General features: G+C 40.7%; 1 protein-coding gene across 4 annotated transcripts in view; it reads left to right on the top strand.

Annotated features, from left to right (window-relative positions):
• The window catches only part of ASB15 (ankyrin repeat and SOCS box containing 15), a 32,251-nt gene extending 28,141 nt beyond the window's left edge, over positions 1–4,110 (top strand). For 3 of the 4 annotated variants that reach the window (XM_028489803.1, XM_007101042.3, XM_028489801.1), the window contains one exon: positions 3,567–4,110. In XM_028489803.1, coding sequence (XP_028345604.1) covers positions 3,567–3,739 — 173 coding nt within the window. In that variant the 3' untranslated portion in view covers positions 3,740–4,110. The remainder of the gene's footprint in view (positions 1–3,566) is intronic. The other variant, XM_028489802.2, reaches the window with a different exon arrangement.
• The last annotated feature ends 11,714 nt before the right edge of the window (positions 4,111–15,824 follow it).

Below are 15,824 nucleotides of genomic sequence, written 5' to 3'. Positions count from 1 at the left end.
CTGAGCCTGCGCGTCCGGAGCCTGTGCTCCGCAACGGGAGAGGCCACAACAGAGGGAGGCCCGCATACCACAAAAAAAAAGAAAAAGAAAACCAAATCAAAGGAACAGAACAAATACAAAAACGTGTATTGGGAAAAACTTTCTGTAATAAAAAAAGATTTGAAGCTGAAAATTACAAATTACTATACCCTTTGGTCATGTAGGTAAAAAGAACAAGTGACTTATAAGGGAAAAATTCAGATTATCTTAAACAATATTACTCTTCTGATCACGTTCTCAAGAATCTACTAAAAAATAAGCTTCAGACAAACCAAAATAACTGAAGAGATAATGACATAGGACCAGTAACGAGCATTAAACAGAAAACCAAGACTAAGTGCCAGTTAAAAGAGAGAAGGTCTGGCTTCCCTCGTGGCGCAGTGGTTGAGAGTCCGCCTGCCAATGCAGGGTACATGGGTTCATGTCCCGGTCCAGGAAGATCCCACATGCCGCGGAGCGGCTGGGCCCGTGAGCCATGGCCGCTGGGCCTGCGCGTCCGGAGCCTGTGCTCCGCAACGGGAGAGGCCACAACAGTGAGAGGCCCGCGTACGGCAAAAAAAAAAAAAAAGGAGAAGATATATAATGGTTATACTGTCAGATAATGTAGATATGACATAACTATTTTTAATGGGCGAAAAATGAAAAGAGCACACACAAAGACATTTTTAACAGAGCTCAGAAATTATATTGGTTGGTAGCATAATATTAATATTGTTATGCTTAGAATGAGAGATGTAGGCAGTACCTAGGATATTCTAATTCTTTTATTCTTTGTATCCTTGAGAACCAGGATTGCCAGTGTCGGAGAAAGGGAATACAGATGTAATATGGAAGAGCTTAAAGAAAAATTCTGTAGTTCTGAGTTTGAATTGGTACTACTAGTATGAACTCATAAACTATTTTACCTTGAAAGCATGTGTGTGTGTCTATCTGTCTACAGAAGAGTCTTAGAAATAACGACAAGCCCAGTAGCAGTGCATATTCCTAGCACCCAGACTGTGGCTTTGAAATAACATTTCCTAGAAAAAGAAACCAGAGTTTCTTGGAGAAATGGATGATTTCAGGTTTGGGGAAGGAAATATGCAAGATGAGTCAGGTATATCTGGTCATGCCAGGTAACAAACTCTCACAGACTCATGTCCACAGAATTCAGGAGCCAGCCTGAGGCTCCCACTGGCCAAATATGGGACAATTTAAGCTTCAAAAGGATAATTATTATTTTAAAAAAAGGATAATTATTTCAATGAATTGAAACCAATTAAAATATTTAAGTATAATATTTAAAAAATTGGTCAGCTCCAAAGGATAAGAAAATCAATTCATCATCTTGAAAATTAATGAAGGAAAAGATGCAAGCATTTATTCCACCTTACCTGTATGATTTGTGCCACCAGTAACCAAAGAATACATGAGCAAACGTATCCTTTTATAAAAGTATTCCAAATAATAAATTAAAAAGAAATGATATAATTAGATAGCACCATCTTGCAGCCCTCAGCAAGCTGCTAATACCCCGTAATGTGGTTCTTGGTGAAAGAACACAGCACCAGCTATAGTTTTGCCAAAGAGATCAAACCTGAGTCTGATCAAGCCTCTGGATCCAGCTAATAATCTGCAAGAAATAGAGAAAGCAGTAGGACACAGAAGTGCATCATGAAAATGCAGTCTCAGAATTCAGGCTGTGGGAAATACGGTATTTTGGATATTCAAAGATTAATTGAGAGGAAGGAGGGGATAGAGAGAAGACCCTGCAGATTTAAAAAGCCTGAAAGAACACATCAAATTAAAAAAAATATTGTCAATACTATAGGGTAGGGATAGCACACTGAGATGATGAAGCTCTCAAGGAAGTGATTACTATAAAAATCAGAACAGTAGTTCCTTATAGGGGAGGAAGGAATGAAGTTTGGGATGGATTGTGGAGGGAATTCTGTTATGGCTGGGGAAGTTCTTCTGTTCATGACCTGGGAAATGATTAAAGATGTTCACCCGATAATAACTTATAATAACTTAAGAAACTGTATGTTTGTGCAGTGGCTTTATCTATATTTTATTTTACAATAGAGGACTTAAAATACTTTGGAGATTGTAAAGGAAAAAACCCTAAGGCTTAGATAAATTCATTTCCCAAAGTTATAGACAGAAAATAACAAAGCAAGGGTTTGAACTCTTAGGTCTGTCTCACGTCAAAACACGGGCTCTTTCTCCAGTACCACTGTGCTTCCTGTCATAGAACAGATTCTGCTTCTAATTGGTAATTCATTGTCCATGTGTTTGTACTGCAAAAGAATGACCAATTCTTATGACTTTAGAAAAGCAATCCAAGTAAGAATAAGACCAGGAAGTTTTTTTTATTGTTTCAGTCACACATCACTGCAACTAGAGCTCGTCAGTTGATTGCTATGAGTATGGTTAACCACTGGATGTCAGGATTCCTCCAGGTATACGTAGGGCAGAGGCTTCGTTAGGGAAAAAAATAAAATGGTAATTTTTTTTAAAAGATGGGTTTATTCTGCCTATTTTGGTAACGATAACTTTGCCTCAATGGTTTTTCGAAAACACTGCTTTAATTCTTTCAAGATAATTTGAATGGTCATAATCTCAAATAGAACAGAAATGTGATCTCTTCGATTATTGAATTGAGTGATCGTTCACATTATTGAATGGTTACAATGTACCAAGCACTTTTCTAATACTTTACATGAATTAATTTGTTCGATCTTTAAACAACCCTGTAAGGTAGGGTTATCCACATTTCCCAGGTGAGAATACTGAGACCACAGAGGTTAAATAACTTGTCCAAGATCACACAAATACGAAGTAGCAGAGCCAGGATTTTAATCCAAGCCGACTGAGTCCAGAGCCCACAACTAAGTCCGTGTGCAATGCTGCCTTTTCACTAGCTCATGTTGCTGGGATAATATATCGGTACTGTAATTATACTATAGATAAAGGTACTAGAGGTAAAGTAAGAGTTGAAAATAAAGGTTAACATCAGCTATTTGAATAACATTAGTAGATTTTTTTGGAAAATATAAAATGTTTAGGTATCAGACACTGAAACAAACCTAAGATTGAATAATGGATATACGGAATCATTTGTATCAGATGTTTCACAGATAACTATTCATCAGAAAGATTGGTAGGAGAGAGCAGAAGTAAAGAAATATATCTTTCAAATACTCAATTCTAAAAAATAAATAGAAGGAGATGTGAGCATTTGCTTTCTTTAATCAAGTCCATTCATTCATTTAACATATTTGTAGTTGAACACCCTGTAGGAGCCAGACTCTCTTTCTGACACAGAGGCAGACTAAACGTCTGCCTTCATGGAGCTTACATTATAGAGGAATGGTCTGGAAGGCTTAATTGCAATTTGAATTTTACTTAAAGTCACCAGTTGCTAACGTGTGCCTGCCTGTTTTTTAGAATGACACTATTAATATTACTCTAAAACAGTCTGTATCTTACAGGTTAATCCATTAATATTGTTTTTATTATTTGCTTGTTTTTCCCATTCACTTTAGAGAATCCCTGCTCCTTAAAGCATTTATGTAGGTTAAGAATTCGAAGACTTATGGGACTCCAGCGACTCTGCCAGCCAGCCTCAATGGAGAAGCTCCCTCTGCCACCAACTATTCAAAGATACATATTATTTAAAGAGTATGATCTCTATGGACAAGAGCTAAAATTGCCATAATCTAAAACAATCTTTTTAAATGTGATTTTAAAAATGTGTTTAAATGAGGTTCCTTCAGAGAATTTCTTGGAACCATTTTACATAGTGTATTTAAATCCATTGACACTTTTATAACTGGATCCTGGGTTCTTTGGGGAGCACCATATTTTACATCTCTAAGGACCTTCTGCATTGTGATTTTTTAAAGTTAGTCAATATTTTGTATTTGAATTTCTACTGATTGTCTTCACTTGCAATAAGTCTTCAAACTCTCCTTATCAAGTGACTCCTGCAATATCCATGAGCAAGTCTCTCCTATGTTTATAAAACAAAGAACCACTTTCTCAAACCCACATCTCCAGCCAGTTGCTGCCCCGTTGTCTCCTTTGTTTTATCGCCACACGGCGTAAAAGAGCTCTTTCCTGTCTGCAGATTCGCTCACTGTAATCTGGCCTCTGCTCCTTCCACTACCCTTCTCAAGGTCCTTAACAACTTGCTTGTTGCTACTTTCAATGAGCATCCTTCAGTCCTTTCACCTGATTCCTGCAGCAACTGACTGCCTGCTCCCTCCGGGAAACAGTTCTCCGGATACCTTGCTTTCTTGGCTCTCTTCCCACCTCTCTGGCCGCTCTGTCTCTGGCTTCTTTCTGCATTGCTCATCTCCTGCCAACTCTTCAGTAATACGTCTTAAGTCCCCTTTTTTTATGTTAAGTTCTCTGGGAAATTTCATCCATGTCCATGGTTTCGTTTACTATCTACATGCTGTCGAATGTAAAATTTATATCCAAAGTTCAGCTTTCTCTCACGTGCTTGAGACCTGTGTAGACAATTGGCCTAAAGGACCTTTGAATACAAAGATACCTCAAATTCAGCATGTCCCAAAATGAACTCACTGTCTTCCTCCACAAAAAGGCTCCTTCTCTTACCATCTCTAGCTCAATAGTTAACCCAATTATCAATTCAGTTTCCCAAGTCAAAAGCCTGGACATCAGCCTTGACCATCCCATTTTCTTTACCCAATATAACAAATCACCAAGTCCTGGTAAGTTTATTTCATGAAGTCATCTTCTACTCAGTCTCACTAATTCAGCCCAAATACCAGCTAATATCTCCTTTCTTCCTGGGACACTGTAGTGCTACCCAACTGGTCCTTCTCCCTGCTATCTTGCCTCATCTAACACACATTCTACACATAACATCCCAGAGTAATCTTTTACAAATGTAAGCAAGTTTCACTCCCCCTGCTTAAAATCATTCCCATTGCTCTTAGGTAAAGTCCAAAATTCTTCCATGGCCCTGCATGATCTAACTCCCTGCCTTCCTCCTTAGCCTTATCTCTTGATATCTCCCTTACCCATCCTCTTAAACCATGTTAAACACCTTTTAGAAGTTTATTCTTTGAACAGTGATTCCCAGATTTTTCGATTTTATATGTTAGTAGTTTTTAATAATTTTAAAAATAGGGTCATCTGTTTATCACTGTCATTTCATAAAAGAGGGGCCATTTTAATGCCAGAAAATGGGGCTGCCTTAAACTCAGTTATTAAAATTGAATGACTTTAGGGGAATTCCCTGGCAATCCAGTGGTTAAGACTCCGAGCTTCCACTGCAGGGATCACGGGTTCGTTCCCTGGTTAGGGAACTAAGAACCCTGTATGCCGCACAGCACAGCCAATACATACATACATACATACATAAAATGTTTAAAAAAAAAAAAATTGAAGGACTTTAGCTTTTTTTTTTTTTTTTTTTTTGCGGTACGCGGGCCTCTCACTGTTTTCGCCTCTCCCGTTGCGGAGCACAGGCTCCGGACGCGCAGGCGCAGCGGCCATGGCTCACGGGCCCAGCCGCCCCGCGGCATGTGGGATCTTCCCGGACCGGGGCAGGAACCCGCGTCCCCTGCATCGGCAGGCGGACTCTCAACCACTGCGCCACCAAGGAAGCCCAGGACTGTAGCTTTGAAAAGACTTAAAGTTTGGTCTTCATTTCCCCATTGATGAGTGAAAATTTCATTCTGGCCCAACAAGTCTCTGAGGTCTTTTATTTGGGAACCATTGTTATAGAAGAAACCATACTCTGTTGCACCTCAGGGTTTTTGCATGTTCTTCTTCTTCTTCTGTCTGGAATCCTCTTTCCATATTCTTCTTCCCCCCTCCACCCTTTATCCTACAGGTCTCAGTTTAAATGTTCTTTCCTCTAGGATGGGAGGCCCCAGAACTGCACTTCTCATGCTGTATTACAGGAGCCTATGTTCCCCATCTCTCTGCCCCACTAGACTGTAAGCTCTATGAGGGCAGGGTTTATGTCTGATTTGTTTTGCAGTGTTTTCTTAGGGCCAAACACATTCCCTAAGAGCATAGAGAAAGTGCAAAAATTACTTGTTGAATATACTGAAGGAGCGAATGTCATATGAGACCCAGACAAAAGTAATCAGTGACCTCATGGTAAAATGATAGTTTAGAGTCTCTGAATTGGTTATATAGCTTTATAATGTAATTACTTAGGCTCATTCTTCTTCGATTTTTCTTATTTTTATCTTAAGGGTTATTGTATTCTTTCAATAGTAATACCTCACTGGTTTATGAACTTTTCAAATTGTATTTAGCTCTAGTTATAGGTATGAAAAAAACCTGTATAATTAGAGCTATAGTTTTAACAGCTTTTATTCCCTAAAGAACATATTTTCCTATAGATTAAGCTCTAATGTATTTAAGTAGAACTATAATGTTTTGTGTATGAGATTTCGTGATTCCTCTGTTGCTCTCCTACTTGTGGCTAAAATACATTGTTACCTATAAATATTGCTCTAAATATATTTTTAAAATAAGGATGTAGGTGTGCCATATGATACTTCAGATATTAAATAAACTAAAACTTTGATATTTAATGTATTATTGTATAAATACATTCAGGCTACTTCAGATATTAAATAAACTCTAATACACAAAAGTTTGACATTGTCTTTAATGTGTTTTAGGTAAATATATTCAAGAAACACTTGAAGGTAAGGATATGAATTCACTGCACAGGCTATGGGTTGAAAGTGGCTCTTTTGGTATTTGTGAAGCAGGAGAAAAATATATCCTATGAAACTGAGGCAATCCCTATATCCAAAATGGATTTGATCTTTTTCTTTCACATTTTGAAATTTTCTAGCAGTGTTTTTGTTTTGGGGTGGGCTGGATGGTAAGAGAATTAGTTTACAGGTAATTAGGACTCTGTTTCTCCTAGAATATGTCACTTTATCTGGGAGAGGGCAACAGCTGCTTCTCCCCAGTGAGCCTCAGGAGAAGCCAAACATTCTTCAGTAGTGCCTGTTTAACCACTATCATGTTAATCAACATGATAGAGTTTTGATGACATCTTCCCAGGCTGCCAAGATGATCATGGCTGTTTTGGTAACTGTGGATTTTGTTTGTATCATACAGAGACTCTGGTTGGAAATAAGCAGATATGGCTTCTCATTTGTGTGTGTTTTATTTAGTTTTCAGTAGGTGATCTTTAAATAGTATTTCCATTTCTGACTTACAATAATTTCATAAGCACATTGAAAACAAGTGCCTCCTGAAGAATATGGTTTAATCATTTTAGATAATCACAGGATATGTTTCCATGCATAAGATGGCAACGCAGAAGGTGTGACAACAATTGTGTAAATGTGGCACAGAAAATATTCATAGGTAACACTCCCTTTGATGCAGGTTTTTGAAAAGTCAGTACTTGAGACAGCATGGAAACTACCCAAAAACGGTGGAGTCTTTTATGATGTAGAGAACACACTTAAACCTTGACCTTTTATTAGACATTCCTGCCGAAATTTTAGGTTCAAGTCATATTACTCTTATGTAGATAGGCACCTTCCAATCAGAAATTATTTAGAATGCAAAAAAACTCTAATCTGCATCAAGTTATTTACGAGACAAAATCAAACACCACATGCATATATCCATACTTTCAGACACACATGTATGCACATATATATATGACATATGCGCATCTAGTATACATACATACATGCATGCATTATAGTGTGGCGTATTACTACAGTCGTATATAATGTAGTAGGTAAGAACATATACTTTGTAGTCAAACAGACCTTTTTGGCCTTAGTTTGAACTAGGCTCCACTAATTATTGGCTGCTTGATTTTGAATGAGACATGATAAGTGTAAAAACACCAAATCTAACACAGAGTAAGTGCATGTGAAACTCAAGCTCTCAGTATTATTGTTACATAGTGGCTATGCCAGTGCCGGAGTTGCAAGCCTCAAGAACCTTGGTCTTATGGCACAAGTCTGAAGATTGTCATGCTTAGATGGGAAAATATGAAAAGAAATAATAATGTTAGAGATATAGATGGCATCTCACTGTCATCTGTAAATACCTTGAGAAAATGCACAGAATGAAAACAGCAGAGAATTGCCCCTAGCGCATAAAACCCCACATCTGCTGTTGCTTAGTAAAGCCCCAATCATCGATCGTTAAAAGGGAAGAAAGAAAGGGCTTCTCAAGGGAGAAGACGTGTAGAAGGAACAGACTTATTTGACCTCAATGGCCTGTGTTGTGCAATCTCAGGGAATGCTAAAGATGTCTGGGGATTTGCTGTTTTTGGAAGGAGACAGTCTAGTAATTTGAATCTGGGTACTGGGAACACCTGAGTTCTGATGTCGGATTGCCCAGGGAATTCCACCAGAGGCACTGGACGGGTGCTCATATTCTGTGCTTTCAGATTCTAGTAAACGACGGACAGCCATTTCTCTTGCCTTGGAAGTCTTTCATCCCAGGAGGTCCCAATGAGATTTAAGATAAAACTTCTTGGAAGCAGCCCATAGTGTTGGATAAGGTAGAAGGTGTGGAGGGTGATAAATGTGATACTTACTTGGGGATTGAGTGGGTGTGAGATACCAGTATCTGGTTCTTTCTGTTTGAAGCAAAGTCTGAACTGGCTTCTCAGAGAAACTCTTTTTCATGCTTTGTGGAAGTCAAATAACTAGACGTGACATTTAGTAGTCAACAGTCTATGTTCCTGAATGTTTGAATAGCCCTCACGATCGAGTTACACCAATTGGTTTAATATTGTTTCAATGAAGTGACAATTTTAATCACCTTTGACTGGAGGATGGAAACATTTGCTTAGACTTTAACTCACTGGAAGCCCCTCAACTGGACTCAACTCTGTCCCCAACTCCCTTATTGGGGGCCTGACCTTCACAATCACCGGAGGTACCCAAGAGGCGAAATTGAATCTATGGGTTGGAGGTTGACCTGATTAAATTTGAACTGCAACTGTACAGAGTCCAACTTCCTATAGTGATTCTAGGATATCTGAAGATCCTCTCTTCAACAGGAAAAAAAGACTTTTACTTGACAATCAGAAATAGAGTTTAAAATACAAGTAAATTTAAGAGAGGTAGAATAATTTTAAAACCTTTCTGAACAACAGGGTTTGGTAAGGGAAAGATGGTGAGAACCCCAAGTCTATAGAAGGGAAAGGGTAGCTATTTCCTACAGATCATTTGTTCTATGAATGTGGAAAGAATCTTGAGAGAAATCTAGTTCATTTTAATACGTTCTAGCAAGAGTACTTCAATAACAATGCCTTTCATATGTCCTGTGTTTTACCGTTCGCAAAGCATTTCACATACATCATCCCACTTGATTCTTACAATTGCTGTAGGAGAGGACAGGAAAGGAGTTAATGAACTCCGCTCTATAGATAAGGAAATCATTTTTCCAGTTAACCAAGGTAGTAAATGCCGGAGCTGGGATGCGGTCTGGGACTCCTGACTCCAAATCCCAAGTCTTTTCCACCCCATCATTTTTAGTACAGATTAGGAGAGCATTGTTCAGAATAGCCAAAAAGTGGAAACAATGCAAACGCCCACCAACTGTGAATGACTGAACACAGTATGGCCAATCCACACAATGGATTACTATTCATCAACATGCTACAACCTGGACAAATCTCAAAAGCATTAGGTTGAGTGAAAGAAGCCAGACACAAAAGAACGCTATTTAGAGATTCCATTTATATAAAAGGTCCAGCCAAGGCAAGTACATAGAGACAGAAAACAGATGAGTGGTTGCCTGGTGCTCACAAAGGGTGACTGCAAGGGGCACAGGGGTCTTTGGGGGTACTGGAAATGTTCTAAAATTCTATGGTGGCGATGGTTGCACAACTTGGTAAACTTACTGAAAATAATCATTGAACTTGACACTTAAAGTTGAGCGAATTTTATGGTATGTAAACTACATCTGAATAAATCACTTAAAAAAACAAAAACAGGGGGGCTTCCCTGGTGGCGCAGTAGTTGAGAGTCCGCCTGCCGATGCAGGGAACACGGGTTCGTGCCCCGGTCCGGGAAGATCCCACATGCCGTGGAGCGGCTGGGCCCATGAGCCATGGCCGCTGAGCCTGCGCGTCCGGAGCCTGTGCTCCGCAGCGGGAGAGGCCACAACAGTGAGAGGCCCGCGTACCGCAAAAAAAAAAAAAAAAAAAAAAAAAAAAAAAACCAAAAACAAAATAAGAAGAGCATGCCTCTCACTGACAGGTGGTACCATGTTTACAACCTCGCTGAGGTCGCCCAGCTAAACAATGGAATCATCTGGCTCAGAGGAAAGCACTTGGTTCTTGTGCTGGCAGCACATGATTTATTAGTTTTGCTCTGCTGATAAGACCATTAAAAGCAGATGAGGACACGGCATTCAAGGGCAGCACCGTGCTTGCCGCCGCGTCCACCAATCTCACTGGCTCTCAAACACAAACAAACGCATTCTGCTCTGCCCACCTCTGACATTTTCATGCTGGTTGTAATATGACTTCCCCACCTTTTATTATTACGACTACTATTATTATTGTTTACAAAACACACAAAAACATACAGGTCGGAGAGCTAAAAATGAAGCTTTCCTGTCCCATTGAGGGCATACCTTGACAAGGAATCATGTTATCGTGGGATGGGTCCTTTGTAACACTCATGAAAACTAGCTCTGATTCCCTGGGCGGTCAGTGGAAAGGAAACCAAGCAGAAATGGTGGGGGAGGGACGGCATTCCAGGGGAAATCAGAGAAGGTAAACTTTCAAAAGGCTGTGGATCTCAAGAACACAGGGGAACTGTGGAAGGAAAGGTCAGTGAGGAACTGTGTGAAAAGACAGTGCCTTTGATTTTCTGGGTAAATTTGCCAATGAAAAAGCTCAGTAACCAGACACCAGCTCTCAAGCACTGACTGTTCCATCACTGGGCACACGGAGTCTCCATATTCCTGGACTTTGACACTGAATTTACCTTCCTAGCCCCTTTTCACAGTGGGATCTCAGCTGTTCTGCCCTTTTAGTTACCAATTCCCTGCAGGACTGGACTTTTTTTTCTCAAGGGACAATTGTCATAAACCTGAGGAGGGAGCCCTCCCGGGGAACAGATCCAAGTCTTGGGTGGTCTTGGGTGTCCACTCTCCACATCATTCTTCCCAATACACAGTGAGCAAACCTTCCAAAGCTGTCAATCAACACTCAGGGTTACAGCTAAACTAGTCGATGAAATGAATGAAAGCCTCAGAACTTCCAGCACGCCCCAAGTAAAATTCCCTTTATTAGGACTTCATATAATACATATCAAATCTGCTCCCGGTTTCATAAGTGGAATTCCATTTTTATGACCTGTGTTATAAGCTGGAAAGCCTGATTGAGGAAATTCAGCTTTTCTTTCCTCACTATTGTATTTTTCTGCCAACCATTTTTTTTGTCTTTACAATTTATAACATTATCAGTTTACCTTTCCATGTACTTGCATGGGGCTCATTTTCACATGTTTGAATTAGTTCAGCAAACGATATTTGAACCTCCTACACACGAGGGAAAGCATTATCTGCGCTATTAAAAAATTTCTGTCTTTCATCCCATCTGTCTTGGTACATTTTGAAATGACAAACTAGCAAATCTCAATATGAGAAGCAGCTTGGACTTACGGAACATAACACTAATTATCACTTCCTAGCTGGGTACGCTTAAAGGGACTTTTTAACCTCTCAGAACTTCAGAACCCATTTTCACCCTTTGTAAAATGGAAGGCATAGTATCTATTTCATCCAGTGTTGCCTCGCACGCAGTACGTGTCAGCGACACATAATTTTTTAAAAGGAGATCAGATTGCTGTGTTAGACTACCTGGCACGTTGAATTTTGTAAACTATAAATTGTACAATTGCAAGGTATTACTTTTATAAATAGCTCTAATAATTTTAAATTTGACTCATGATCATGACCACAAGCTGGCATCGCTGGGAGCCTGGCTTGGCGGCCAAGCCCGAGAGAGAAGACTTGATAAGGGGGCAGCCAACTCTCATCTGCTTCCCTGGCCTGCTTGCTTGTTGTCTGTGCTGAGGCTGACCTTTGCCTGACATTCCCCCGGGAGCCTGTCTCCAGCTAACCTGAGAAGCTCCCAGCCGACAGACTGAGTGAAGTCGGAAGCTTAACTTCCTTAGGGGTCATTGCATTCGTACAGCAGCTTTAGGACCAACCATCTGCAGGAAACGTTGAAAACCCAAATCCTTCTGCGTAAGTGAGAAACAGGTGAGATCTGGTTCAGGAAGCAACCTGGCACCTGTGCAATGAGAGAGACGAGCTAAGCCTTCAAAAAAGAAAGAAAGAAAGAAAAGTTAGGGGTGACTTGTTAACAGTAGATAGACAGTTGACATTTGTGAAAATAGGAGAATTTCCAGTTTCCCAATCTCGCAAACGACCCTGTGGCATGGATTTTTGTGCTTCCTCATCAGCCAGTTGAGGACAATTTAAATAAGAAAGGCATCCATGAAATGAACAAAAATGGCATCATGAGATGTGAACACATAGTGACCCGTTGGGCTAATTTGTCAGTTTGGGGGCCACACTCAGAGGCACACTGATCATGAAGCAGGAGCTTCTGGGCCCTTGTGGCTGTTGGTGGTCCCAGGAGTAGTGAAGTGTTGGGAGCAGGGTGGGACAGCCGAGAAGCCAGGTTATAATTAGGTAGCATTTCTCCATAAGCACTTCATGAGATGCTTCAGAAGAAGAAATCTCGAATCACCTAAGATCTAGTAGTTTGTCGTGATTCTATCCGTGTGTTACATACAGCCTCAAAATTAATCTTGTATTTAAAATTTTTTATTATTATTCTTAAAGAGGCCTCCAACACTGTAAAATCTCCAGGCTCTGTAAGACCCAGATCTATCCCTGCCTACACTGCAAACCCTCTGGGCTTAGTATTTTTTTTTTTTTTTTGCAGTACGCGGGCCTCTCACTGTTGTGGCCTCTCCCGTTGCGGAGCACAGGCTCCGGACGCGCAGGCTCAGCGGCCATGGCTCACGGGCCCAGCCGCTCCGCGGCATGCGGGATCTTCCCGGACCGGGGCACGAACCCGTGTCCCCTGCATCGACAGGCGGATTCTCAACCACTGCGCCACCAGGGAAGCCCTGGGCTTAGTATTTTTTTAAACGTACTTCCTGAACACCTGAGAACTATGCTAGGCCTTGGGGGCGGTGAATGCGCAGACATGGTTCCTTCCTTTGGAGAAAACGCCTTTCCTGTGAAGACGAATTCATACGAAGCGATCCCAAGTGGGATGCTGCATGGAATGGAGTTTTGTGGCGGTTGGGAAAACTAAGCTGGCCTCGGGCATCAGGAAAGGCCTCCTCTCGGGAGTGTTACTTAAGAGCAGGGAGGAGGATGCATTGGCCTTGCAGGCGAGGGGAGGGCATGCACAGTGGCTTGGAGAAGGAGCCAGCCTGGAGTTCAGAAGTCCAGCGTGGCTGAGGGTGAGGGTTGGAGAAAGCAACCCAAGTTGAGGCTGGAGAGGCGAGCAGGGCCTGATCCTGGAGCGGCCAGAGGGCACCGTGAAAGATTCTCTCTGAAGGACAATGGAAGCCATTCGAGGGTCTTAGGCCGAGAATGTCCTGATGAGATTTGTGCTTTCAAAATATTACTCTGGCTGTATTGTGGCAAAGGGAAAACTTTCAGTCATCAAAGAAAATGAGGACAGGAGCTTAGACTCAAGTTGGGACCAGGGGAGTGGTCACACATGAAGTAGGATTCAAGAGCTTGTGACCGAATATGACAATGTTGGTGAGAGAAGGTGACACACAGTTTCCACAACTGGGTGGATGAGGATACCATTTTCAGAAATGTGAAAGCCTTCGGTGGGGGGAGAAGGTGGAAAGAGAGAAATCAAATTTGGAGCAAGTCGAGTTTTCGGTGCCGGTGAGACCCCCAGATGAAGTTTATCTTGGTAGTTTCATAAATCATTCTTGAACTTGAGGACTCAGATTTTAGCTCAGTAAAATTACATGTCATTATAAATCTTGGCCCTTTGGGATACTTTCAAATCACTGAAACTACATATATTAAACCTGTGAGTGACAAGTGCCTACGGCAGAACAAAGCCGAGGACCAGGGGAAACGAAGATTTTATAAATGTGCTCCTACAGTACATTCATTTAACTCTGCTTTGTGGTTATAGACAAGAAACGCCTATACAAATTTTTTTCTTTTCCATTATGCTTTATTATAGGACATTGAATATAGTTCCCTGTGCTATACAGTAGGACCTTGTTGTTTATCCATCCTATATATACTAGTTTGCGCAAAATATTTTGAAATATGAACAATTCCTGAAATTACCAAATTCTTCCTGAAATGTGGGGATTATTAAAGAAAACATATTGATAGGACCTTTCAACATTTCTGAACATTAAGAGCCAAAAGTACAAGCCAAGAAACTCACCTTTAGCGAGAGGGTCTCCCACCTTGCCGAGCATTAGGCTGAAGTAGTTATTACTTACAAGTGGAGTTAGGAGGTCTCTGGTCACTGCCTAAAAATATTATTTATTGAAATACCAGATCTGCTGGCAGGGCTAGTAGTGCTGATTTTTGGAGATGCTGATGAGTTTTGCTCTTGTTGAGCCTTCATTAACACGAGGACACTTGCTGATTAACAGTTGCCTGTATTTAAGCAGGCAAATTCTGGCTATGGGATAATGTTAGAGATTTCCACTTAACTTTAGATGATAATAAAGTCCCAAACTCCTTGACCTGGCCCTTCAAACAAAAAATATTTAACATCGATATGCATCTACCAGGTGCCAGGCATGACTGTGGTGGCTCCAAAAAAAAAAAACAAGAGTTGCAGGGGAGGCCAGTTTCTGCCTAGCTCTACCTCCTCCCCACCTCTATACCAAAGAATGCCCTGTTTTTGTTATGTTTTTGTTTTCATACTCCTGTGCATTTCCTCCAGAGGCTGCTCTCTCTGCCAGGAAATCTCTTTAGGGCTCCTGTGCCTTCTCTGACTGCACCCACGTGGGCTGCCTTGCTTCTTCATCTGTATTTATTCCACGGCTCTTGTCTTGCTGGCACCTTGGCAAAGCTGTCACTGCACTCTGTTACTGTCAGCTGTCTGCCTCTCTCCCAGGAGTATGAACTCCTGAGGGCAGGGACTAGATCAATTTCTATTTTTCTGTTTATAATCCTAGCTTCCAGCACAGTACCTATCCACACAGCAGGTATTTGGTAAATGGGTGTTGAATAAAGAAACAAATAATAGCATTTTTGAGAGGAAACTAAAGGGGAAAATAGGTTGAAAGAAAAAAAAAAAACTGTTTTCACTAAAAAGGGAATTGCTGATGTCCTGGGAAATAGTGTGTATCAGATTGACAATCAAGAAGCATGAAAATAATTCTTCCAAGGTAGAGATTTTTTTTAAGAGAAAAGGCAGATCTTCAGAAGGCTTATAGTATTGTGGACTCTAAAAAGCAATTCTACTCAAAAACACAGTGTGATCAGGTAAAAATCCCAAAACAGAAAATGCTGATGCTAGAGACACATATGACTGGGATTTTTTCCCTCAGTGTAGACAAGGTTGCAAAGAAATCTAAATTATTCATCATACTTAGGTCTGGTCAGGGTTAGGCAGTGATGTTTAATTACTCAGCAGAATTTTATCCAATGGATTTAAAGTCTCTGGAGAAAACGTAAAGAGGGGGCCAGTGAACTAAGATCATCCAGGAGTTGTGATTATTATCACAATCAGAGTGATTTGTAACATATATATTAGAATATCTGAATGACCATTGGTTCTTAAG

Source organism: Physeter macrocephalus, chromosome 5 (genome assembly GCF_002837175.3).
Source record: "Physeter macrocephalus isolate SW-GA chromosome 5, ASM283717v5, whole genome shotgun sequence".
Taxonomy (NCBI): domain Eukaryota; kingdom Metazoa; phylum Chordata; class Mammalia; order Artiodactyla; family Physeteridae; genus Physeter; species Physeter macrocephalus.
This window is presented reverse-complemented; position numbering and strand designations above follow the sequence as displayed.